Source organism: Haliotis asinina, chromosome 5 (assembly GCF_037392515.1).
Source record: "Haliotis asinina isolate JCU_RB_2024 chromosome 5, JCU_Hal_asi_v2, whole genome shotgun sequence".
Taxonomy (NCBI): Eukaryota; Metazoa; Mollusca; class Gastropoda; order Lepetellida; family Haliotidae; genus Haliotis; species Haliotis asinina.
In genome coordinates, this window is record NC_090284.1 from 77,202,646 (window position 1) to 77,229,746 (window position 27,101).

Genomic DNA, 27,101 nt, shown 5'->3' on the forward strand with positions numbered 1-27,101 from the left:
GGAAACTTTAGGAAATGTCTGTTATATTTTAATAATAATTCTGTTCTAGATGTGATCGTGACAACGATCGATGCAATCCTGAGCCCTGCAAGAACGGCGGCACCTGCAACTCCTGGGGGGACGCTCGGTATCAGTGTACCTGTCGCCCTGGCTTCACGGGGGTGAACTGTGAGACGGAAGTGGGTACGTTGTGTCCAGACAGTGTCGTTACATGAATATAAATGTTTACGGTGACGTTGTCCATAGGTGAGTCTTGTGAAGAGAGTGTCGTTACATGTGTATCGGTGTTAAGTGTGAGGCTGCCATAAATGAATCTGGTGTCGTGACATGAATGTAGGTGTTACCGGTGAGGTTGTTATACCTGTGTCTTGTTTAGACAATGTCGTTACAAGAGTATCGATGTGAACTGTGAAGCTGGCAAAGTGGATTTTGTGTAAACAATAGCGTTACAAGAACATCGATGTTAACTGTGAACCTGGCAAAGTGGGTCTTGTGTAAACAATGTCGTTACATGAATATCCGTGATAACCGTGAAACAAACGAGGGTATGTTGTGTCTTGACAATGTCGTTACCTGAACATGTATATTAACGGTGAAGTTGTTATACATGAGCCTTGTCGTTACATGACTACAGAAACTGTGATTGCCATGTGTGAGTCTTGTTTTGACAGTATAGTAGCTAGGAATATATTGGGCATTCACTGTGAGACAGCCATATGCCAATGAAAACGAAGGGCCTTTTCCGAGTCCATAAGTAATCCCTGCCAAGAGCATAGTCGATTACATAAATCATGTTGTGAGCATATACTGAGCATGTATTGATGAACCACTATCAAGTAGTGATTTTCCAAGGTCGGGTGTCCCCACTGTCATACAATGCTAAATCTACCCACCTCTCCACCGGAATTAACAACAACGGAAATATGTTAGAACATATCAAGGTAGAAATCTGCTTTCGATATTATTGTTATCACAGATGCATTAAACATACAAATATCTCCCACATGTCAGCTATAATTTGGTTTTGTTGCAACTGTTGTAATTGCTGTAATTGTTGTAGCACACTGACTGTAGTGGCATACGTAATCGGATAGATTACTCCCTGTCTCCCAACAGACGAATGTAAGGAGAACCCGAGTGGCTGTCTGTATGGCGGGACTTGTGTCAATGGCGCCAACTCGTACTCCTGTACGTGCAAACCCGGCTTCGGAGACGACCACTGTCACAATGAGGCAGTCCTGTGTACATCTGGGCGCTGCAATAACGGACTCTGTATCAGCAACTACGACAACATCACTGCCGACTGCATCTGCGAGAATCCCTTTGAGAAAGGTAAGCTCAGACAGGAATTGTTGTTTAACATTTCTTCGGAAACACATAGGCTATAGGTTTACGGTAAAAGGGTGAGGATGTCTCAGGTCCTCTCAATCTGTGGTATGAGTCACTCCTTTTAACGCATGACCCATCTGATTCTGATTGTTGAAGGATGTGTCATATCTGATTGTTATTTCCCCAGCTCCCAACGGCGAGTGTACCGAGAAGGACTTCTGTTCCCCTTCCCCATGCAACACCAACAACACTGAGCGATGTGACAAACTGACGGGCGGCTACCGTTGTGTGTGCAAGTCCGGCTATGAAGGATCTCTGTGTCAACACAACATCGACGACTGTGCCAGCAAACCGTGCGTGCATGGGACCTGTGTAGACAGAGTGACGACGTTCTCCTGCCAGTGTGACGATGGATGGACAGGTAAACCGGGAGAGTAGATGACGTAGTGTACACTCAAACTGCGGTGGCTGGGAATAGAATCATGATTGCTCCCTCTGTTTATTTGTTGTTTGACACGGCACTATTTCACCCATATTACTGAGGTCTGTAAGTAATCGAATATGGTCCATTCAATCCAGTGACTGACACCGTGAGCATCAGTTTATGCAACTTGGATTTGGCGAGATGTATCACCAGGTGCCTAACGGCCTTATTACAAAGCAGGGGAGGACGATCAATTGTGAATAGACCAATGTGATGTTTAAGCAGGCAATGAAAAAAGTGGTGAAGACGCAAGCAAGTATGTTTTCCCTCAGAACACATCGGATATAATTTCTGACTGTACTTTGTTTGTGCGTGCTGGATGCACAATTCTTCTACCTGGTTTCAGGCCCTACTTGTACGGCTGACATAGTGGACTGCAAAAACCAATGTCCCACAGACAAGACAGAACGATGTGTGGATCTGAACCAGGACTACAGGTGTGAGTGTAAGCCGGGTTACACAGGTAAAAATTGCACGGTAAGTATAGGACTGCTCAACAGATCTTGAAACTAGACATCGCCGATTTCAGTTAGTTCAACATCATGGTACTTTCAGCCAATGAAAATGCCTGTTTAAGATTGTACTATATCGAATAATGTACCTCTATGTGACGGGGAGTAGTTAGACACGCACCATGTACATGTCAGAGTATGTTAGCCCTTGATTGACTGAAACTAAGAAACCATCAACATGCTATTTTCAACATAGTTGGAAAGAGTATGTAATTCGAAGAACCACGGGCGGATCCATGATTACATGTTATTATATTCTCCCAAAATGTACGATAAGGACTATATTCAGATTTATTGGGCTATCAAACTATGATGTGAGTTTGCGCACTGAAGGTAATAAATGACATAAATAAATATATACATTTCGTTTCATCCGCCCTTATTCAAGAGTATAGAAAATTAGCTAAAAACACACGTTATTTTTAATGCAAATTCTCATGCAATATTTCTGTAGGTATCATATTAAACGTAAACACAAAACTTCACATTATGTTTGTAATGAATGAGATAAAACGTTGCCTTGTACATAAAACACAAATGACGGGATTCGATAAACGTTATATCTCGATAATTATCTTCCTGTCTCCTTTCTCAGCAGTTATTGTCCTAATACTCACTGGAACGCGCAGATACATCAAATTGTCAGTTATAGGGTCTTTAACTTGTGAGCCACCCACACAGGGTTTCTTGAGTGTAACACAGATTGTAATGTGTTTGACCCCTCTTGGATTAATTTCTCACCTAGTTGCCTCTTCCGCGTTTCATTTCTAACATATTGCCACTTTCGACATTATTTGAATGTTTCTACGTACCATGCATTGCCTGTCTTAGTTTGTTTTGGAATTCGGCCATCTAACTTTTCCTTGAATGATATTCCGTCCTGGGGAATTGTTTCCAATCTGGTAGATGGATTCCCATAAACAGTTTGCTCTTCTTCTTTTAGTTCTCATGTGTCTTCATTTCCAATAACTAGCCTGGCTTTAATGTCGCCAAAACGTTAGCTAAGGGCCAAATCTAAGTTGTTCTTGAATTCACCCGTATCCATCCAGCATTTCAATATTTGAATTTCAAATTTCTTGCGATCCCAAGACATCGTGACGTCACAAAACTGATACACGACCGCCACACGATATTTCCATTGCATCATCACAGAGGCGGAGTTTTAATATAATATGTGTTGATCGGATGTGGTACAAGTCCATTATTCCGTGTCACTGAATGTTATACTTTGATGCATAATTCGTTAGTAACACAAATCGTAAGACTTCCTGCTTGTTAGTGAAAGGTTTTCATCGATCATATTCTTTTCGTCGGTAATAATGTTTGATAGCGTGTTTTCCCTTCCCACAAACATATTTTATAAAGTGCCGAGTCTTGTTGCCCAGGAGCTAATCAACGAGTGCGACTCCTTGCCGTGTATGCATGGCGGCACCTGTGTGGACCTGCTGGCCGACTATTCCTGCAACTGTACACCTGGCTGGGAGGGCAAGAACTGCCAGAATATAGCCAAAACGTGCTCCGGCATCACGTGTCAGAATGACGGCACGTGCTACTCTGTGTTTGAAGACTACTTCTGCAGGTGCGTATTGGTGCAGTACGAGAGTGCTGGTCACTATGGTCACTGTGATTAAAAAGATACTCACCCATCCGCAAACTTAGACATACACTATTTGTGTGTATCGGGGGAATGCATAAATAGTTATTTGTCTAATAAATGAATAGGATATAATCTGCAGAAAAGAAAGAAGCACAAGGAGCTACTTGGATTGATTTCTCCTGTAAACTTACTCTGATGCTTTAAACACCTCTTATTGTCTGCGCTGGTGTTAAATGTCGAGGACAGTCAGTACATACAACTAACAACTAACGCAGTCAAAGCAAGTAACGCGTGCATGTCCACATGAAATGTGTTCCTGCACGCAGCTGAACAAGTCGATGCTTGGTTATGTCAGAAGTACGAAAAAAAAAAGAAAATCTCAAGTAGGACGAATGTTAGGTGACAATTCGGGACTAAAGATGTTTTAGACAAATACAAATATGTAAAGTATATATAACCCCAGACAATGACATTGACAAGAGGACCACATTGTTACAGCCTAGGTAAAGCATTGGAGAAACTGTAGAAGAAGGTGAGACAAATATAGCTAAGATGAGATGAAATAGCATGAAACACCAGTCAGTCAATGAAAGAATCACATTTATTAATCTATGTTGCGGATAAATGTAAACTTGGTGAATCCTATTAACTTGATGAGCTCAACACGATCTATCCAATTGTTCCAACGCCGAGCTATTGACTTCAGTTGCCAGAGGGGAACCCAGGGGCGCCTGTGTGAATCGTCCCCCAGGGTGTGTGATCTTGTCAAGCCGTGTACTACTCAGGGTACATGTCAGCAGTCAGGGGGATCTGCAACATGCAACTGTACATCATGTAAGTACAGTTTGACGTATTACCCTTCCTTTCGTCTTTCAACCTTGTGCTTCTTCTAGCATGTATACTTAAACTTTATGTTTCTCTTCTCTAGTATACAGTGGGGTATCCTGTGAGCTGATCACGGATACATGTTCTGCCAACGTGTGTAACAATGGTGGCAACTGTTCTCTCGTCCAGCCAATGGGCCACACCTGTGACTGCCCACAAGGTAGGTTTCTGAACACGTGACTCTCTCATCTGTGTCTGAATCCCCAAGATGTAATCAAATGGCTTTAACACCGGACGCATCCTGTGCACCTCTACATCTATGTCTTCCAAGATGAAAACACACAGATCTACACTCACCCTCGGACACCAGCTACACCTCTGTCAGTATGATTAGAATCCTAATAGCACACTTTCTTTTACCACTGTCCCTCCCTGCTGGCTGCATAAATCCCTCTCTGGCTTCAACATCGCTCCGTCTTTACCACCACATTGACAACTCTTTGTGCACACGCCTCCACAACCGAGCCGCATCTTACCCCACTCACTTGATCACTGTATTCACTTCAGCCAGAACCAGCTCCTGCTTAATGTCCCAACTTTCCGACTTTGCTACATAGCTTTCATGGAACCCCAAGACGATGGAATTCATTGCCAGTCACATCAAAGACTGTGATTCTCTGACAGTTTTCACATCAGAACCGTGGACCTATTTTTTCCTCTCTCTATGTAACTGACTCTATCTCTCTCCCCCCTGCGCTCTGAGCATGCTCAAGTGTGTTGATTATAGCATCTAACAAATGACCAATATTGTTATCTATCAATTTTGTTATCACCTTTTGGCACCTTCTCTTTCACCTGAACATATCAGTGCACGTATATGTGCATTTGCTGCTATCCACCAGAAATATATCCCACCCGGTATATGTTTGAGAATCCTGTACGCTCTCTGACTCTGTATTCAGGATTCAGCGGTGATACTTGCCAGACGAAGGACGATGTTTGCCGCAACAAGTGTCCATCTGGAACGACCTGTCTAAGCGAGGGACGCGAGACCTTCTGCCTTTGCAAACCTCCAAACATTCTCTCGGGGACGTCGTGTAAAGGTAAATCTTTCCAAGGGAGACAAAACCCAAGATGATTTCATTCCATTATTCTTTACGTATCTTATGTGAATACATTTGAAGATGTTTAGTACATCGAAAAGGGTTAATACTGTGTGTCATGGTCACAAGTGACAATTGATTAATTCCAAATTGGTAATCATGTTACAGATACGTCTCCAGACTTTGACCTGTACTTGGACAATCGATTCGGATCTCAGTTTGTCCAGTCGCACAGCCCGTTCCAGCTTACAGGCGACTTGTCCATCATGTTCTGGATCGGCTACCTCAACTCCGGCAGATCAGTCGTCATATCCAACCTGTAAGCCATCCACATCTCTTGCTACTACATCAGTCGTTACGCAGTGGATACGAATGTAGAAAATAATTTGATGGCTACGAGAACTGAGTAGGATAGTTCTTAAAACCACTTGTGATCATGATGCTGTTAAAAACGTCGTCATATGGTGCCTCTGGAGGCATCTCTTTCAAGCTTAAGTAATGCTGCTTAATATGAAAACTCTCTTGCAGAGATCGCAGTGAAAAGTATTTCGAGCAGTTCCATGACCGGGTCCACTTTTCTGCCGCTGGAAAAGTGGTCAACATGACGCTAGAAAAAGCAGATCTAGAGACAGTCAAGGGTCAATGGGATCATGTTGCAGCCACGTGGACAAAAAATGGGTCGATCAATGTATTTATTAACGGAATCAAAGTCACATCAGGAGATATAGACGTTAACCTCACTGACAGCAACAGGTACGTTGTCTAAGATATATGTTGAATTCTCAGAATGTACGTTAATTTTGCTTTATCTGACTCATACCTTTTGCTTTATCTCCTTTTCGTCCGAAGGATGAGTGGTAACCTCTGTCCCCATGTTCCCATGAACAGTCAAACTTTTACTCACCCAATCAGGGCATCGTGCCTCCTTCTCGCCACGAGTTCCACGAGACCAGCGGCCTGACTGTTACTCTCTCTGTCATCGCCCAACTAGACAAATGGGCTCTCGCCTCGGGTCTCTTCTATGGCTTAATACCTACCTATCTTTAGGCCAAGATCCACATTTTTTTCTTCTTCTTAGGGACGCACGAACAACACACTCTACGTCATATCATATTACTTCACGATGTGCATACTGTGGACATTTATCTGAATGTTTATTTGATAAAAGTAGATTATCTTGTTAGCGCAAAAAGATGATAAGAAGAAACGTGACAGTGCTAGTGCCTCGTCAGACAAGAGTAATATATAGTTTATTGAAGGTTAGTTAACAAGGTTATTATCCTCGGGTGACGAGATAATTTACTCATTTGGAGTTGCTCACAGAAAATTGTCCAGCCTCTAATATTGAGGCGGTGTTGCAGTCCACCCCACGGGAATAGCTCCTGAGGCAGGTTATGGTTTCCAAACGCTTGTCAAACAGAAGAAGACGTCCAAGAAGAGGTCGTCGTCAGAATCATCGTCTAAGTCTACTCTAAGAAGATACTGACACCTTTATAAAGGTCTTCATGATATCTGATGAAGTTGATGACCTCTCCTTCTTACACCCTTCTCAAACTCAAGGTCAATGTGAGAAAGGCAACGCAGACACCTACCTTAACGACCTCAGCCGGATTGGGAACTACGTTCCTCAGCCATTCACAGCAGCCGCATTAGTCTACTCTTCCGACCTTCGGGAACCAAGGTTCCTACTACCTACGTGGGACCTTTAACTCTACACCACTCTAAACCCACCCGAGAAGCAACTGTAAGCTTTCTTCGTCAAACCGTCAGCTTGGTCTTCTACCAGGATGTTTATAGCCTTGCAGGTATCAGCGAACCCTCCTACGCATAAAGCTACCCCATTCCCGAACGTCGATGGAATCATGTTTATCTCAGCGAACCCATCTATGACCTTGAACCAACATAACTCAGCATTCGTGAACCCAGGGAGGAACCCATGGGCGTTCAGTCAATCACAATCAAACTTCATCGCAAATATCACTCAACACGTTATGTTGGCTATTCAAAAACAGCAGCTGAATATGTGTTTGGACAAACCTATTAATCAGTCGACTCCTACTCCGTCTCTCACCAGCAGGTCAGTTCATGCAGAGGCATCGGTTTCCGACGATAATTTGCTCTGAATTGTTCAATTTACAGGGACGTGGAACGCCTAGCCTGGATTGCTGGTTGACTCCTTATCTCGTCGCCACGGAGACTCCTCATTATGCAAGAGAATTATATAGACCCCATGACTATTCTGCCTATTAAAGCTACCAAACGGTCCCGAAACCCCTAACCTTGTCTCTCAAGGCCCTAGCCATTCTGTGAAAAGAGTTAGACGCAAATGCCTTTCTACCACCGATTCTACTACCAAAGGTTCTGCACAAGATTGCTGAGACCAAAGTCCTCTGATTGCTTTTGGTCACGCCCAGCTGACCTTCGAGAAGAGCGTAAAAACCACCAAGGTGAGCCAATGATTTAACTACCAGATTGGCCTACTCTGCTAATACATCCGCACTCAAGACGGCCTCGTGCCAATCAACAAGGATTTCAGTTATACGTATGGATCGTTTTATGTAGTGTCTGACCAGACAACGGTACTCTACTGCAACAGCTAAATCCATCACCTCAGCACAGACGCTCAGTCGTTAAAGCCTGACACCCTTTGGAATACTTATGTAACATGAGAGCTACTAAACTCTACCTCCCTGGCGGCTATTAGTTCGGTTCTAACTACGGACATGGAAGTTCCCGAAATCGTCGCTTTTATGAGATTGATTAAACTTGAAGATCAGCAGAACAAAGCAGAACAAGTTTAAAGCTCCAGCGTAGGATCTTCATGTGGTTCTGCAACACCTGATTAGTGATTATGAGCCTCTGCTGCATAACAGTTTTGAGTTGCTAACTCACATACTCTTGAAAATACACTTCCTACTCGGACTAGCTACAGTCACTAGAATGTCAGAGACAGACTTTTTAGACTGTGGTCGAACGAGGTTCATCCAGGGAATCATCCAGTAGTTCTATCCTCTATGGGACTTCACAGCAAAGAATCAACTACCAGGTCAACTGGACAGGCAGTTCCACATTATTGTTACCCTACGACGCACAGAACGCATCATTTTGTCCTGGGCAGTGAAGATCTACGTTAACAGAACTGCTACGAGAAGAAGAAAGTGGAAGCGTCTGTTCATCCCATTATCACTCCAGTGATCCAGAACTACAATCTCCTTCTGGATAAGAGCAATCATCCTTCGGGCGTACAAAGTTGGATCCACCTAGAGCCTCCAATCCACGTGAAGTAAGAGCGTTAGCGTCAACCTTAGTTCTACACGGCGACTGCTCCGTATCTTCCATCATGGAAGGCTGCTTTTGGAGATCAGAGACTGTCTTCACCAACAAGTATTTCAGAGACATCGCCACTGAAGATGTATCCGGTATTTGCCAGTTCGGCACTCTCATAGTTGCTCAGCAGTTGGCAGTTCCAGGCAGTCGATAACTCACCCCTAATTACGTAAAGTTACTGTCCCATAACAAACAGAAGACAGTTTATGCTACCCGGTCTTACTAGATAAATCAGTGCATGAGAAATGCAGTTCAGTTTTTTTAAAGTAGCCCCTTTCTTAACGTATGGATTGTTTCAGGTAGGAAGAATCAGGAATTCTTAACTTGTCTTCAAAATCCACAAAATCACATGATTTAGTTCTCTTATTCAGTTCGAGAAGTTTAGTTCAGTTAAATTTCCCAGCAGCAGGATCAGAAGAACGAAGAAGACTAGGATCGATCAGAGTCACAGATATCCAGATGGCTAACACACCACCTGCTTGTCGGCTTGAAGCAATGCGTGCAATACGTATGGGTCAGAATAAGGAAAGATATGAAATATTTCTGATAAAAAATTATATTTAATACTTATCCTGACTTATACGCTAAGGGCTTTCCCAACTGCCCCTTCTCACGACAATCCAGCCACCCTGTAAGCTTTAAGCTTTTTGTGCTGGATGGTTACGGAGAGAGTGCCAATATGGCCACTGGTCACACTGAACTATTGGCGGAAAAGAGATGCCCGATTTGGGGGCGTAAAAATTTCAACTGCTCTTGGGAACATAAAGACAGAGGTTTCCTCTCAACATTCACAGTGCATCATGAATATTACATTATTGCTGTGTACTCGAAGTGGGCACATGGTCTCATGTTCTGTGGTGTTCTCGAGTGGAACCTGGAATTGGTCGGGATTGTTTGTTTTTGAAGCAAGCAGCGTATTACACGAGTTGCAGATCTACACACACCTAACTTGATTAAGAGAAGTTGTGCATGCGTATGTAAATGCGATTCTGACCTTCCTGAGATTTCAATACTGTATATCAAAATGCATTTATTTTCCGAGATCCTTGGCTTATGAACATGCTCAAGCACTCATCGTAAGTAACACGACAGAAAACAAACAAAACAATGTTCAGTGTGTTGCATGAATTGTTTGTGTGTGTGTGTGTGTGTGTGTGAGAGAGAGAGAGAGAGAGAGAGAGAGAGAGAGAGAGAGAGAGAGAGAGAGAGAGAGAGAGAGAGAGTCTGTGAGTGTGTGGGTGGCTGGCTAGCTGGCTGGCTTCTACCTTCTATAGCCCGTGTATCATTCTATCCACCCTTGTAAGTACAAATGCAAAGTTAAATGTTTCAGTCTGAAGATCGTGTGGTTCGACCCCGCCTTCAAAGGTTACATCGCCCGACTGACAGTGTGGAGAGGCATCCTAACCCACACTGATGTGTCAAATGTTTTGGGGAACTTGAACTACCAGCCTCCTGGTGACCTTGCCCTTGGGTGGAGTCCCTACAAGATGGCGGGCGGAAGTAGAATCTACGTTCCAAGCAAAGCTGGTCCGGGTGTAAAACTGTGCGAGGCGGGACGTATCATGGCTGAAAACTGTACTGGGCAACCAGGTTAGAAATTACCTGACAAAAAGTAAATTGATTTAGTGGCGCTACTTATCCAGTGATATAACTGCATTAACAAAATTTTAAGGATATTCTTTGTGCACATAATTTGCATAAATGTGTTTTACTGTCCCAATAATATTAACGTCCTCCGCGTTTTCGATCAGATTACATTTGCACAATAATGAAACAACTGAGTTTGTTGCTCAGTACATTAAACACTACACACTTTGTGATAGGACGGCACACACTGCAGACACTGCACATTTGAGACGTGTTGCTCGTTCATAATCACGCATGTATGAGAATGATGTCTAACACAAGACAGAAACACTTTTATGTGGAAATACTCATAAGTTGTTTTGTCCGAAGAATACAAAAGAAAGAACGACAACATGGATTATATCGTCTGAGAAATACCAGCTACCAAAAAATAGAAAAAGACAGTTACAAGAGTGTTGTAGCTTTTGCGGTGCGAGAAATAAGTATATAGTATCACCACAAAACGTGATATTAATGTAACTCGCCAATTTGACATGTGACATGTGACATGTGACATGTTGAGGTGTCACGTCTTTGAAGGGCGTTTAGAAGTGAAATACATAAGAATGAAGATTTTCATGGATATCAACTTCTTTATTATGAGAACACAACGTTTCGGAGTTAATGCTTACTCCTTCATCAGGTGAATGAGGAGGGAGTACAGAGCTATATTTAATCCTTAATCCCCATCTGTGTTATGTAAACATGATCTTACCATTGGCTTCCATCATTGTCATCGTAACTGTCGGCTCCCTATCAGTGCTTGTTTACACTGGCTTCCAGCTTTTGTTAACTCATTCCACTTGTTACTTTGTTATTGTTTACCTGTACATATAAATATAGCTCTGTATCTCCCTTCTCATTTACCTGATGAAGGAGTAAGCATTAACTCCGAAACGTTGTGTTCTCATATTAAAGAAGTTGATATCCATGAAAATCTTCATTCTTATGTTGAGGTGTGTCATCAAAACACGAGACACACTATCAGACAATTATATGTGCATTCGAATCGGCAAATGTGTGACAGGAGATGACCCACTGGTTGTGTCATCTAGGGCTTAGTGGCACCTAACATGTATGATTACGCTACGTTTATTATTGTTTTGATACGTTTCAAAGGCATCTCTTTGAAATGTTGATTGTGGCACTGTTAGACAATGACCCAGTTTTGTATCTTCCACAGACAAGAAGAAACCAGTTCTGACGAACTGTCCAGCTACTGACGTCCTATATAACGCCAGTACCCGCGTGGTGGAGACCATTGCCGTCTACACAGCGCCCTCTACGGGCAGTAAGGCAACTGTATCCAGCACATTCACAGGTGACTAACACGTTTACAACTGTTCCACACTGTTGTCACTTGCGGCTGTTAAGGTGTTCACTGACATTACCTCTATCTTATATGGGGTTGTTTAGCCACTAGTCTGTATCTCTCACGATACACTCTACATCGGACAGTGATAATATAGATATGAGTATTTAGGAACCACATTCGCGCTGGCTCCTATTATCTGTTGGTCGCACCTGCTTATAACAGCTATGTATTGGATTACTATCGTTGTTCATATTATAACTTCCGTTGCTGGCTCATCTTGCTAGACAGGTGGACAAAATCAATGGAATGCTTATGCACTTTACAAATAATGTTACTCTTGTTAAACAGTTCCACCATGGGTGGGGCAACTTGATATGTACTTTGTACTGTTGCCTTAATGTCCTGCTTCAGTATTATATAGTTGTGATTGTCATGTCTCTATGCCAGATGACCCCATGATGCATGCATGGCAATGTGTATGTTCTCAATGAAATCATCAAAATCTGCATGACGATATGTCTGTCCCAGAAGAACTCACGATGCATGCACGAGGATGTGTCAGTTCAGATGAAATCATCTAAGCAAGCATGTGTTTGTTCTGGATGAACTCAACTCAGTATGCCCGATGGTGTGTCTGGTTTGGAAGAATTCATGATGCATGCTTGATGTGTCTGCCAGATGAGCCCATCTAAGTATGCGTGGTGATGTGTCTGTCTGTATGAATCCATGATGTATGCATGACGATGTGTCTGTCCAGATGAACTAATGATGCATGACGATGTGTCTGTCCAGATGAACTAATGATGCATGCATAATGATGCATCCGTTCTGGATGAAGTCACCGATGTGTCTGTTCTGAAAGAAGTTATGATGCATGACGGTGTGTCGGTTTTTTAAACTCATCTAAGTATGCCTGACGGCGTGTTTCTTCCATGATGAATGCATGATCTATCTTACCTTCCTTTAAAATACTTTGATTTCAGTGGTCAATGAGACTTAAATAAATTTCTGTGTCACCCTGCCGATGACAGCGACAACACACATTACCCGCTGCCACGGTAACTGCCAAACTCTCCGCCGAGAACATGTATCGCTCGCAATGTAATGGCGTCATAATATGACGCGAGCAGTCCACGGATTTCGGAAACCGTTCGATCACTATGAAGACATTATTGTACCGACTTCCACTGTTTTATTGTATACACTGTATCGTTTGCACACTCAACGTAGACAGTGTTAACCATTCTTATTGCAGTTTAAAGCTTGCCAGAATATGTCTCACTACTTTTAAAACAGTCGAATGACAGACGCTATTTTGTTTACATGTCATATAGTCGACATGGAGCTTCTCGATCTTTAAAATTAAATAAAACGTACAGTTATCGACTCGGGTGACACTGCTACAAAGAAGCGTGCAACACGCCGTAATGCCCTCGACCGCCGTATAGCTGGAATATTGCTGAGTGAGGCGTAAAACTAAACTCACTCACTGACTGCCTGTTCTAGATCAATCCGTCTAAGGATGCATGACCATGTGTTCCAGACCAACTCATCATACTTGCATGACTCTGCTTTTGTGTTTGTTCTAGACGAGCTCATGATGCGAGGCAGGTATGATATTCTTTACGCTGCCACTGACGACCAAGGAAACGTTGAGCTGTGCAGATTCATTGTCTACATACGTGGTAAATGTCCTCAACATTTCTGGCAGTTTACGACAATTACCATCAGTCTTTACACGGTAATACCTTTGATCAATATTCGCTCCCTTTTCCGAAAGATGTCTAGCATTAACTGAACGGAAAGCCTGCCCGAATGTACGAATACTCCTAACATGAAGTGTTCAGCAAGCGTACCTTTCTGTTTGTGTAGGATCGAGCACATGCAGCACAGATGGCTTCTTGGTGACCACACCTTGTGGAGCAACTGCTGTACGTGACTTCTGTCCCCCCGGCCAAGCCCCTTCCATCCCAACGCCAAATATTCTTAGTTGTGGCAAACTTGGGTCTTATAATCTGGACTATCCGTTGGAGCTGTACACACCGCCTGCATGTGGAGGTAGGGTTACACAGAGGTGTGGAGAGGGATAGTGGTTGACACATAATACGATATACAATTTCGTTATCACACAAGAAATATTTACGTCTGTCATGACGAACAAGCTGCCTTCGTAACGACATTTGCATCACATCAGCAAGGCGTAATACTCAAACATCAGTGACTCGTATATATCTTGTTATTTGTGAAATGTCTCCATAAATGTATTAATTTTGAAATATTTTCAGCCACATCGGATCAGAAATATTCAGTGGACTTCACCCTCATCTACCAGATGACTTTAAAGTGTATCGACTTCTTGAAATCCCGCTTGTTGAGAGAGTTGAAAAGCAAGTTTGTGAATACCCTCTCTGATCGTTGGCCGGGGCTGTGCGTTGATGCCTGCACAAACCTGGTAGTTAAAGGGAGTTGCGAGGCAAATAAAATAGTTGTCAGTGCCACCTTGACAAAACTTGGGTGAGTAAGATTTTGAATGATCACATTTACTTACAAAGGAGTAAAATGCACCTGCAAATGTGATCCTATTCACGAGTAGGCGTGCAGCCAGGAAAATACTGAGAGTAAGCACAAATTATGAAACATTTATGTATGAGGGAGAGTAAACCACATCTAAAAGTAAAGTATTATTCCTCTTCAAAGTTAAGGCAAACAAACATCAATAGTACGGTAAGCATCAACCAGACACACTAGCGGATGAAGCTCATGACGTCACGATGCTAATAAGATATTGGTCAGTGACACCTGGATAAAACCTGGGTGAGAAGAAAACAGTGTTATGAATTCTACCTTGATAAAATATTTTATACACGTATATGGATATTTACTTGTATGAATTTGAAACATTTACGTACGTGGCTCCAGTCAAGAATCTGCCATGCTCATCCTAACTATTCAACTATTAACAAGCAGCTACAATGTACATTTAGATTGAAACTATATATTTTTAACAGGAGCAAGATAACCAAGAAAGACAAAAGCGTAACATTATCACCGGCCGAGATTATCAAGATTACAGCGATTGAGAGTAACGATCTGAGTGATTCAGTGTTCACGGTTAGTAGTTTTGGTAAACACACTCACGCATTTCATGAAGATAGATATGCTTGTAAAGAAGTACCAGTCCACAGTACGAGTGGTCTCATTGAGTAGATTTCTACATGAGCAGAGTTCTGTCCCTTGTCTACACGTGAGTAGAGTTCTGTCCCTTGTCTACACGTGACTACATGAGTAGAGTTCTGTCCCTTGTCTACACGTGACTACATGAGTAGAGTTCTGTCCCTTGTCTGAACGTGACTACATTAGGAGCAGAGTTTTGTCCCTTGTCTACACGTGAGTAGAGTTCTGTCCCTTGTCTACACGTGACTACATGAGTAGAGTTCTGTCCCTTGTCTACACGTGACTACATGAGTAGAGTTTTGTCCCTTGTCTACACGTGACTACATGAGTAGAGTTCTGTCTCTTGTCTACACGTGAGTACATGAGTAGAGTTCTGTCCCTTGTCTGAACGTGACTACATTATGAGCAGAGTTCTGTCTCTTGTCTACACGTGAGTACATGAGTAGAGTTCTGTTCCTTGTCTACACGTGAGTGCATGAGTAGAGTTTTGTCCCTTGTCTGCACGTGACTACATCATGAGTAGAGTTCTGTCCCTTTTCTACACGTGACTACATGAGTAAAGTTATGTCCCTTGTCTACATGTGGCTACAGTATGTGTAGAATTCTGTCCCTTGTCTGAACGTGGCGACATTATGAGTAGAGTTCTGTCCCTTGTCTGCCCATGGCTACATTAGAGTTGTGCAGCATGGGAAAGGTGATATACCATTTTACACCACCCTGGTGTTAAACAACGCATAGATCCATCCACCACTGGCTATATCACTGTTATGTTTCTCAAGGTCTTGACCCTTTCTACATTAACATTGTGTGATGGTCAGTCATCCACGACAGGTTACATTACTGTTGTGCTACTCAAGGTCCTCCTTCAATGACGCTGTGATATTCAAAAGTAGGATCAGACCGTCATAGGCTACATGTCTGTGGTGTTTTTCAGGATATCGGCCAGAGTATGCTACAGAAGGACCAAGTGGTGGTTGTCCTGAAGACATCCTGTGATGAAGCAGTCGGCACCAGCAGCTGTGGTGAGTAGCAGTCTTGCATATCGACAGTATCATATTTTACATGTCGACAGTATCAATGCCATCTGGTTTGACAAATGATCTGACAGAAAACTGATATTTACTTCCTGGACGTGGGTAGGGAATGAACTGACTACCTGTTGTATCTCTCAGTTGCCTGTGGCCCTGGGTCCTTCCTCAACTCCACATTGGGTCAGTGTGAGCTGTGTCCAATTGGCACCTACTCTGATGCATCCTCACAGACATCGTGCAAGACGTGTGGAGAAAAGACCACTCTCCGACCTGGTGCAAGAGCGCTGGGTAGTTGTGTCGGTACGTAGCTTACTTATCTACAGGATCTACTTATAAATTAGTACAACTCTCCATTCTGCAAAGTTTCATGAAACACCGTACCTGCATGCGTGGGCTTACAATATTCCATTGAAATTTACTTTGTCCTTCTACAACAATTATAAATAAAAGGTTTTGTCAATAAGGAACAAAGTGTTCAAATATGTTTTAGTATTTTATTCTAATTCGCTGATAAATACCATTAGATGTTTTAAATTAAAATGTGGTTAAGTTGATGTTGCTTCCCTAAAAGTACCCAGGTCAAAATTCCCACAAGGAGTGGCCGAACTACATTGTGTAAGAATGCTGGACGAATATGGAAAGTTTATTATTAGAAAGCAGAAATCTTCCCTCATGTCATATGAATTTGTGGAGTGCGTCACCTCATATCACACCGATTTGTGGAGTGAGTCACCTCATGTCATACCGATTTGTGGAGTGAGTCACCTCATGTCATACCGATTTGTGGAGTGTCTCTCTGAATCTTTCGACTAGCTGTCTTCACTGACTTCTTAAGGTGGGAACATCACAAGATAAGGGTCTGGAATTATGAGATCACTAAGTGATGTCAAATCAACGATATACCCGCATTTGAAATGAACTCGAAGAAAGTGCCCATCTATAGTTTGACAAAATGAATAGTTATTTCGACTCATAATGATATATGAGCTTGGAACTGGATCCCTGGTGGCGATTGATGCCTACATCTTGTCCAGCTGCCCTGTGTGAAAGGTTATATGGTGTCACAAAGGAATTCCAGAAACTGAATCTGGCCTGCACTTCCTTTTGTTGACACATTGGCCTCGACGTCTGAAATGTCCCCTGGTATAGGAAAGTGATTTTTTCCAGACAAATGTCCAGCTGGTCAGTACTTCAAAGGCAGCAGTTGCAGCCCATGTCCACGTGACTACTACCAGGAGAAGGAGGGCCAGGCGTTCTGCTACCCATGTCCTCTGCTCAAGAGAACCAGAGTGGCGGGAACAGACAGTGCTTCCAAATGTTTTAGTGAGTAAAGTGTATTTTAGAAAGTCCTGTGCAGTGTAGAATATAGCTGTAGACATACAGACATGCTCTAAATGCTAATTGGCATAATGGTGGGGCGTGATCTTGGCCTTAATTGTACCCCATTATACATGGATGCTGAGTACAATTATAGCTTAGTATCAAGTAATGTTATAAATTTACTCATTCCCTATATGGCGAATTTGTGAAACGTACTTACTCGATGATTCTAAAATATGGATATTGTTCAATGACGTCAGTCGGGTGAAGGTTTCAGTTGTTGGTGGCTGAGTCAGATGATCTGGAAAAAAATCAGTTCTTTGTTGGGGATATTTGGGACAAATTAATAAAAGTGGAGTACATCTTCGATCTAATCACTGCCAGCGGCATATCAAAAGAGGCAGGGAAATACATTGTGTGGGGCATTGATATAACGGGCCACAGTTATATGCAAGTCGGAAGTTACACCACCGACACTGAGCTATGTATTTACGGATGACGAAGTTAGTGACGCATTCCAAATTGAGTAAGGCAGTCATAAAATCTAATTTTAATCAATACCATGAATAACGAAACACAGTCGATGTCTTGGGGTCGTCATAAGAAAGAGAATCCGTATTGAAGTGATGTCCCCAACTAATTCTACCATTGCCTTTTGGCGTCATTAGAACTCGCGGCCCTAACTCGTCCTAGTACAGGTATGTTGCCCCTGCTCTGATGTTTTCTCAATGGCATCCTAGCTCTGTAAAAGTGACCCCGGACTGAAAAAGCTTACCTTGGACTCCTTTTATGTGATGATTGTGTGATTGGACGCCCTTTCATACGTTTTCAAAGCAACTGCAGCCTGAATGATTTGATGGCGTTGTAACACAACCTGTCTCGTTCTACTATGACACCATCATAAGCAAGTACATTATAATGTATTCTAAAATCTTGTATCACAGTCGTCACCCACACCACATGAAACACTCTACTGGGAGTTACCTATCACTTATACAGTTGATACACTTCATGTCAACTGCTTTCCATGTAAGTGGTTAACCCAGAATGAGGAAACACCCGGATAGACTGAAAATATGAAAACCAATACCCTCTGCCCAAATGGATGAATATCCGTGTTTGAGGAAACTATTAGAAGGGCGCAAAGTGCTGTTATTTTATGTTAAATGTATGCGATACGAACGTGGGAGAAATGCGATATAAGATATACGAGTGAACGAAATTTTGCTTATTGCTAAAGTGGACAAGCTAGGTTCTACAGTACGTGGATGTCGTTCCATGAAGTAACCAATGCAGAACCATGCTGATCTTGAAGTAATGGGTAAAATAATTCTTGAATACTTATTCTATGTTTTGAACCGCCGACATTAAGCCTTTTTAATGCAGAATGCCAGCGACTATGAGTATGCATGAATGTGTGTGTGTCAATGTTAATTTGGAAACATATCTTAGTCAATTATGTCTCTAACACGTACTTCACAAACAGAGTTAACATGACAAGAGCTGTTGTAGTCGTGCAATAACATTGCTTGTGTCTTGTAAGGCTGTCTGTATATTTTCACATAGTAGTATTTGGGCAGTAAGATCTCAAAACTGGCAGTCTCCGGTAACGTAATTAGGCAGGTGTTGTAATCCACTGCCAGAAATGGGACAACTGCCATCATTAATTACGACGAATTGGTCTGTGTGAAAGTGAAATTGGGTTAATTACTCCATTGCTATCTAATTGATACCATTACTCCTTAATTACTCCATTGCTTTCTAATTGATACCATTACTCCTTAATTACTCCATTGCTACCTGATTACCCCGCGCATCTAATGATTAAGAACACGGGTTTTTTGGTTATTTTGGATTGGATAGGGTGTATATTGTAGCCTTGGAGATACATTGTACACTGAGAGAAAGAAATATAACTGGCAATATATATAGGACTGCCAGAAATGGGACTGAATCATTTGGGCCAAGCACTGTCCTGGTGTCCTATTTTGTCTGTAAAAGGACTGCTCAGAAAAAATACTGATGTGCAAATCATATTTAATAGTGACTGCTCATCATTTGATTATACCCAGATAGAGCCGGAAAAGCTTGTGATAAAACATTTCTGCCTAGTCCCTGGATGCTCACCTATTCAGTTGTACAATTATATCTGAATGTGATTTCTTTACGTTTACAAGTTTCTCCTAATGGTAAGTAATGGTGTGTGCATCATTTTCCTTTCTTTTTAGTGTTGCCATTTGGTCCTCTGTATAGCCTATAGTGTATTGTATGTTCTGTAGAACCTCTAAACCATGCTGTGGTAGAACATTGTTGATAATATGCACACTTGGTTGATGCTAACACTTCTGTTATTTCTCTGAAGTAATTTGTAATGTATTTGGGCTTCCATGCAACCATAGTAAGCTCGTCATGGGTTTCATTACGAGGTGTTGTTCTCAGTACGAGTACCATGGGTTATATAGCGCGAGGTGTTGTCCTCAGTACGCTTATGTTAAGGTCGACGAATGCACATGGATTATGGCGTGAGGTGTTGTTCTCAATGCCATTAACATGCATATGGGTTACAGCGCGAGGTGTTCTCAGGACGCTCTGTAACACTGTGAATCTGCCATGTTCCGACAAAACATAGACGGGATAAATTGCGTTATGGTGATTGCATGTATTTTTGTGAACAGCTAAAATAGTGGTTGCGTTTCTATCTTCAGTGCTTATTACGTGAGTATCACACACAGTTTTGAGAAGTCGACATTGCATTGGTAATTGTTATTCTCTCTCCATAAATTAGAGTAACCGGAATATGTTAATTGATGAACGCTAAACGCCTATCTTCATTACTTGACAATGCAGTTTAGTGGGTTCCATGTTACGGATTGCCCTTCTGGCACTGTGTTACTGGACGATGTCATTAGCGTCCAAGTATTGGTCACTATATATTCCATTATACAGATCACTGTCCTTTTGGCGATGTGCTACAGGGCGTCACTAGCGTCCAAGTATTGGTCACTATATATTCCATTATACAGATCACTGTCCTTTTGGCGATGTGCTACAGGGCGTCACTAGCGTCCAAGTATTGGTCACTATATATTCCATTATACAGATCACTGTCCTTTTGGCGATGTGCTACAGGGCGTCACTAGCGTCCAAGCATTGGTCACTATATATTCCATTATACAGATCACTGCCCTTTTGGCGCTGTGCTACAGGGCGTCATTAGCGTCCAAGTATTGGTCACTATATATTCCATTATACAGATCACTGTCCTTTTGGTGATGTGCTACAGGGCGTCATTAGCGTCCAAGTATTGGTCACTATATATTCCATTATACAGATCACTGTCCTTTTGGTGATGTGCTACAGGGCGTCATTAGCGTCCAAGTATTGGTCACTATATATTCCATTATACAGATCACTGTCCTTTTGGCGATGTGCTACAGGGCGTCACTAGCGTCCAAGTATTGGTCACTATATATTCCATTATACAGATCACTGTCCTTTTGGTGATGTGCTACAGGGCGTCACTAGCGTCCAAGTATTGGTAAGTTTATGTTCCATTTTACAGATGGCTGTCCTTCTGGCACTGACCTGCAGGACGATGGATCATGTAAGGACTGTGCTCAGGGCTACTTCAGGACGCGCAACCTACAAGACAGCTGTGAGAAATGTCCGAGTGGAAAAACCACGGAAGGAACTAAAACTACCTCGTCGTCCGGCTGTAACTTACGTTAGTATCATCGTGTGATAGAAATGTTCTAGAACAAATAGTAGATAGGTCATTTGTGTTAAAAGGCTTTACTGTCACTTTAAACAGAATGTACATTGAAACTGGAAATGTTAAATGATGTCATGTTTGCATCGGTCAATGTTTTTCTTTCAATAGCTGATTGTCCATCTGGTCGATACATCGACAATACCAAGTTGTGTCGGATATGTCCGATAGCGACGTTCCAGCCCAAGAAGTGGCAGAGATCTTGCATCTCCTGTAATGACAGCTACACAACAACAGCTGCAGAATCTAAGAATGGTTCTGATTGTAAATGTAAGTGGGTGAAAAACATAACCTTGGACAAACTATATAATACAAATGTTAACCTTCTTAATAAAGTCAGAGACACAAATATATATATGCTCTTAGTACTCTTATCCTTTTGATGTTGTCGGTTCGACGACACAAGAAAGTCATAGTACTGACATGGCCTTACAAAGGATCATTTCAGGAAAAGACAAACCAGCCCTCACTATTCCTTCAGTCATATATATTCACCAGTGTCAGTGGTGACCAACCTGGAGGTTTTACATACATGTATTTGTCTGGTATTACCTTGTGAACCATGTCGAGACCCAGGATCACGACAGGATGAACACACGACTGGTATATCATAGAGCCAAGGATGTTTGGCTTGAAAACATAGACTAAATTCGGAAATGAGATACCTCTGATCGGAAAGTCCCTATTTACCTATACATGCTATGGCACGATCATGGTTTATATATAGGTCAGGAGTATTTGTTTGTACACACCTGGTCAACCAGTAAACAAACACGTAGATACAAAAGCTGTATGGCAAGTAAAGGATTGATCTTACACGGACAGTCATGTCTTCTTGGAAACGTTGGTAAAAGTGCACAAAGTAATGGACCAACACCAAGGTGATTTATGTATTGGTTGGTATTCACAGTTCTCTTCCTGGTTGAATGGGAGTTTGGCTTGAGATAGGATAATGCACACACAGTATGCATTGATGCTACATTTCCGTAAATTTATTCCTACGTAACCACATACAGCTGAATCGTATTATTCTTCTTACCTGCTTCATGCTTACTATGCTTATCTTCTCCCTCCATGCGAAGGACTTACAATACACTCACCCATCGGGAGCCTCCCTTTCCCGCCATCACGGTCACATGACGAGAAACCAGTGAATCTTCGTCTCGATCTCAAAATAGAACGCCATCAGAATCATCTCAACCTACGAGGTAGTCTTCAACTACCAGACCTGCGCTGAAACAAGACTCCACGAATACTCCCAAGTCTTTCAGCGATGAGATTGTCGTTCCTGATGAACGTAACATCTGCGACGAACCTCCACTACTGCTACTCGGGGTACAGATCGTCAGGACACGGCATCAGTGATCAGCATCTACTAGACTTTTAGCAACTACGTCTGCATTCTTCAGAGAGTCTATAACATCTGCACTCAACACGTCAGATGCTTCTACGGACCGTTGTTGGTTGCACCGCAGTCACTGGACATCGGCCTCCTCATGCAACAATTCACCACTCATATGACCATCATGTATGGCTGTTTTGTAGAGGAGCGGCAGCTATAACTACACTAGCCCTGCATGACGGTTCATCGGCTGCAATAGGTCCGTCGGATGAAGAGGAGGCATCGTATGCACGCTCCCGGTCACGGCCATCAAGGCCATCAACTGTTGCAGTATGGATGATATTCCTTCTATCTAATCGCCGATTGCTTTTACACATAGATCCCGCTACAGCCGCAAGCATTCACTGTCTACATTCCCCGTTCGTCGGAGACGCCGTCATCGTTCGTCGTCTTCATCAAATACGGGCTGATGTAGGAAAGAACGAACGCACTAACGGAATGATAGTCGTTCCAGGGATCCCTAAAGACAGGAGGACCACGGAGACACTCGCTGCATGGACATCGCTCCCCATTCGCATATGCATTTGCGGAAGTACGGAATTGGACATCGCCGTTCTCCTTCACCAGCGGAAGCTGTCTCAGACTCTGAGATTACATCGTGGATCACGAACGGTCCCCATCGAAGGACTCCACTGAGGCTCTTCAAGTATCGCCTAGATGAAGGGTGAACATTTCATTTCGGAGTCTACGAGGGTTGGCTGAAAAGTTCTCAGCCTGAGTGGTTTTTCCCCACCAGGTAGAGACAGGTGTTTGCCACCAATGAGGCCAATCATTACAAACGTACTAATAGTTTTATCTCAACTACAGCTCTTTTGGTAAACCTACCCTCTGAAATCATCAGAAATGGACAAAACTGAATACAGGGCAGTCATCAAGTACTTGCAAAAGAAAGGGATGTCCCCAACACAGATACATGCTGACATGGTCTCCACTCTAGGGGATGATTCTCCTTCATTTTCCACAGTAAAGAAGTGGGCTGCAGAATTTAAGCGTGGCAGACAAAGCCTTGATGATGACCCACGCTCAGGAAGGCCTTCAACAGCAACCACTCCAGAAAACATCACGCGAGTGCTCGATATGTTGATGGATGATCGACGATTGACTACTCGACATATTGCTAGTGTAGTGGGCATCTCTCATGAGAGGGGTGAGCATATTATCACCAGCGAATTAGGAATGACTAAAGTTTCTGCAAGATGGGTGCCAAAGCTCTTGCCAGCAGAACAGAAACGTGTCAGGTTCCAGACGTCCCTTGACAATTTGCGTCGTTTTGAAGCAGATCCCAATGATTTTGTGGCACGATTTGTAACCATGGATGAGACCTGGATACATCACTTTCAACCAGAAACAAAACTACAGTCAAAACAGTGGAAGCATCCTGATTCACCAGCTCCGAAGAAAGCCAAGTCTGTTCCTTCAGCTGGAAAGGTGATGGCATCAGTCTTTTGGGATTCCAGGGGTATTCTGCTCATTGATTATCTTGAAAAAGGTCACACTATCAACGGCAGATACTATGCTGATCTACTGAACCAGTTGCGAGAAGCAATCAAAGCCAAACGACGAGGGATGATCTCTAAAGGTGTCCTCTTCCACCAAGACAATGCACCTGTTCACAAATCGGTGGTGGCCATGTCAACAATCCGCGATTGTGGCTTTGAACTCATTGACCATCCTCCTTATTCACCTGATTTGGCTCCTTCTGACTTCCACCTGTTCCCCAAAATGAAAAAGGAACTCGCCGGTCGCCATTTTGCAAGTAATGATGACGTCATTTCCGCTGTGACTGATTGTTTTAGGGTAGCTGAAGAAGATTTCTTCCTGATCGGGATTCGGGCCTTGCAGCATTGCTGGCAAAAGTGTGTGAACTTGGAAGGGGACTATGTAGAAAAATAAATTACAAACGTGGACTTTGTAACTTTTTTTCAAAGTGAGGCTTAGAACTTTTCAGCCAACCCTCGTAGCCTCGACGTGTGCGGGAATGGATTTACAACGCCAACAAGGTCTACTATCAACGTCATCTTGGGTGGACATCTTTACTAAGCCCTTGTATAGATTTCCCTTGTCAGCATCCGCGGTATTTGATGACAGAATTAAATTCATTACTCGGGACTCCAGGGAAGAAATGATGATAAAGTCGATCGACACTTTGACTACTGTCCTCAAGCAGGCTTCTCAGTGTTACTGAGTAAAGGTTCTCCAAGGTTCAGAGAGCGAGAGACAAGAAAACCTACAACGCTAGTTGAGGATTTGGGGACTTCTCAATGACGATTTCGTCATGAGCATCCTACGAGACAGCTACAAGATCCCACTACAGGCAACACCGCCGTTCACACGCTTCGTGTTCGCCAGGGATCCATGAGACAATCTAGCCGACTTATATACAACATGAAGGGTTTCTTTACGAATTTTCTACCGAACGGTGCCGAATGATCCATCTACCACAACTGCGGCATCTCATCAGTCCAGGGATTATTCGGCCAGCAGCGATCTACAAGATGTCTACTTGGACATTCTGATACATCCGGACTCCGGAAATATCAGCGCCTCCAGTCAACGGTCAGCACTACCGATGGATGGTTCTACCCTTTGCAATATCTTCAGCATCGTGGCTATTTACTCGGGTCACCAAGCCAAGTCACCAATAGTCACCTACCTACATCGACTTCGCAGCGCCTTTTACCAGGACAACGGCATTCAAGCGCATCACGAGAAAAGTCAACTCAAACCACAGTTAGACTTCACCATCAGGCTGCTAACGCAATCTACCGAAAATGGAATCAGAGCCGCAACAAGAACTTCAGTTCCTCGGGATTCGATTCATCACTCCGTTTAGCAGAATCGTCTTCCCAGAAGATCGGTGAGTCAAAATTCAAACCATGATAGGAAAAGCTCTACCCTCTCCGTTACCACTATGACAGTGGCAATGTCTGCTCGGTCTGCTCACATCAGCACAGAATTTGATCAGACAAGGATATCTGCAACCACGTCCATTACAACGATTCCTGATTCATCACTTTAACACGTTGGATCGGATTGCTCTGCCAGACAACTTGAAACCATATCTGCTAAAGTGGACTCACCGATCGAATGTCTACGCAGGGAATTATTTACTAGAGCAGGTCTTCAGCAACCATCTCTACGTAGATATGTCGCTACAAGGTTGGGGTGCCCACCAAAACAAGGAGGTAGCAGCAGGAATCTGGATGAACAACGAAGGCATTCAGCATATCAACCACCTGGAGATGAAAGCTTTAATCTAATTTCAGTTCGGTATTAGTCGTCAGCATCGAGGAACAAACTACTAATGGTTCACACAGACACCTCCACAGTAGCGTTCTACATACATAAGCAAGGATCAACACGATCTCACACACTGTTACATCTGACCTTTCAACTCTTTGACATAGTCGACAACTTGAACCTCCACATAACGTGCAGGCAATGTCATGGCCGACGCGCTGTCACGCCCTCTACAACCATCTTCAACGGAATGGATGCTGCATCGAGGGGCATTTCGACTCATCAGTCAGACTTTCGGATCCCTGCAAATAGACCTATTTGCCACAAGGTTCACTACTATTGCCAGTGTGGAAGAACCTACTCGTCCATCCATACGCCAAAGAAGCAAACGGCAATGCTACATCGTTCCAGCATCGGAATCGCATCAAAGCCTGCTTGAAACATCGAGGATATTCTATGAGAGGGGCGAAAGTAGTCACCCTAGCTCTACGTAGAACTACTCGCACATTACATGCTGATAAGTGGATACGGTTTAAAGCATTCGAAAGAAAGAAAGGCTCCACTGCAATGAAGGCCACACATCCTCAAATGCGAACTACATATGTCATCTATGGCATACCAGAGGACTGACAGGTTCTACACTCTCGACATACTTGGTGGCACTCAGCTCTGTTATCTCCATAAGCACAAGGATCAAGCTGACTAAAGTGCCTGAACTAAACGCCTTACTACACTCGTTCAAGCTGAAAGACTAACAAAACAGATTTAAGGCTCCAGCATGGGACTTGAATGTGGTACTACAACACCTCACGAGTGACTACGAGACACAAGACCGGACATCGCTTGAATCGTTGACACAGAAAACACTGTTCCTAGTCGCCCTAGCAACAGCGACACAGATGTCAGAAATACATTCTGTGGACTTCAGGCGCATACGTTTGACTCCAGTCATCGTGAGATTGTGCACTGAGATGGGATTTTATCGCCAAAAATCAACTGCCCGGACAACCGGACAGACAATTCCACATCCCGGCATTATCTTCAGTC

General features: G+C 43.0%; 1 protein-coding gene across 1 annotated transcript in view; it reads left to right on the top strand.

Moving 5' to 3' along the window:
* The window catches only part of LOC137285336 (uncharacterized), a 135,010-nt gene that overhangs the window by 77,470 nt on the left and 30,439 nt on the right, over positions 1–27,101 (top strand). Inside the window, exons 35-55 of the mRNA XM_067817701.1 lie at positions 50–183; positions 1,117–1,332; positions 1,517–1,750; positions 2,160–2,290; positions 3,711–3,904; positions 4,629–4,756; positions 4,851–4,967; positions 5,710–5,850; positions 6,019–6,169; positions 6,379–6,603; positions 10,508–10,767; positions 11,987–12,124; positions 13,708–13,803; positions 13,991–14,176; positions 14,404–14,632; positions 15,127–15,229; positions 16,227–16,314; positions 16,465–16,623; positions 17,491–17,646; positions 21,206–21,367; positions 21,524–21,682. Coding sequence (XP_067673802.1) covers positions 50–183; positions 1,117–1,332; positions 1,517–1,750; positions 2,160–2,290; positions 3,711–3,904; positions 4,629–4,756; positions 4,851–4,967; positions 5,710–5,850; positions 6,019–6,169; positions 6,379–6,603; positions 10,508–10,767; positions 11,987–12,124; positions 13,708–13,803; positions 13,991–14,176; positions 14,404–14,632; positions 15,127–15,229; positions 16,227–16,314; positions 16,465–16,623; positions 17,491–17,646; positions 21,206–21,367; positions 21,524–21,682 — 3,407 coding nt within the window. The remainder of the gene's footprint in view (positions 1–49; positions 184–1,116; positions 1,333–1,516; positions 1,751–2,159; positions 2,291–3,710; positions 3,905–4,628; positions 4,757–4,850; positions 4,968–5,709; positions 5,851–6,018; positions 6,170–6,378; positions 6,604–10,507; positions 10,768–11,986; positions 12,125–13,707; positions 13,804–13,990; positions 14,177–14,403; positions 14,633–15,126; positions 15,230–16,226; positions 16,315–16,464; positions 16,624–17,490; positions 17,647–21,205; positions 21,368–21,523; positions 21,683–27,101) is intronic.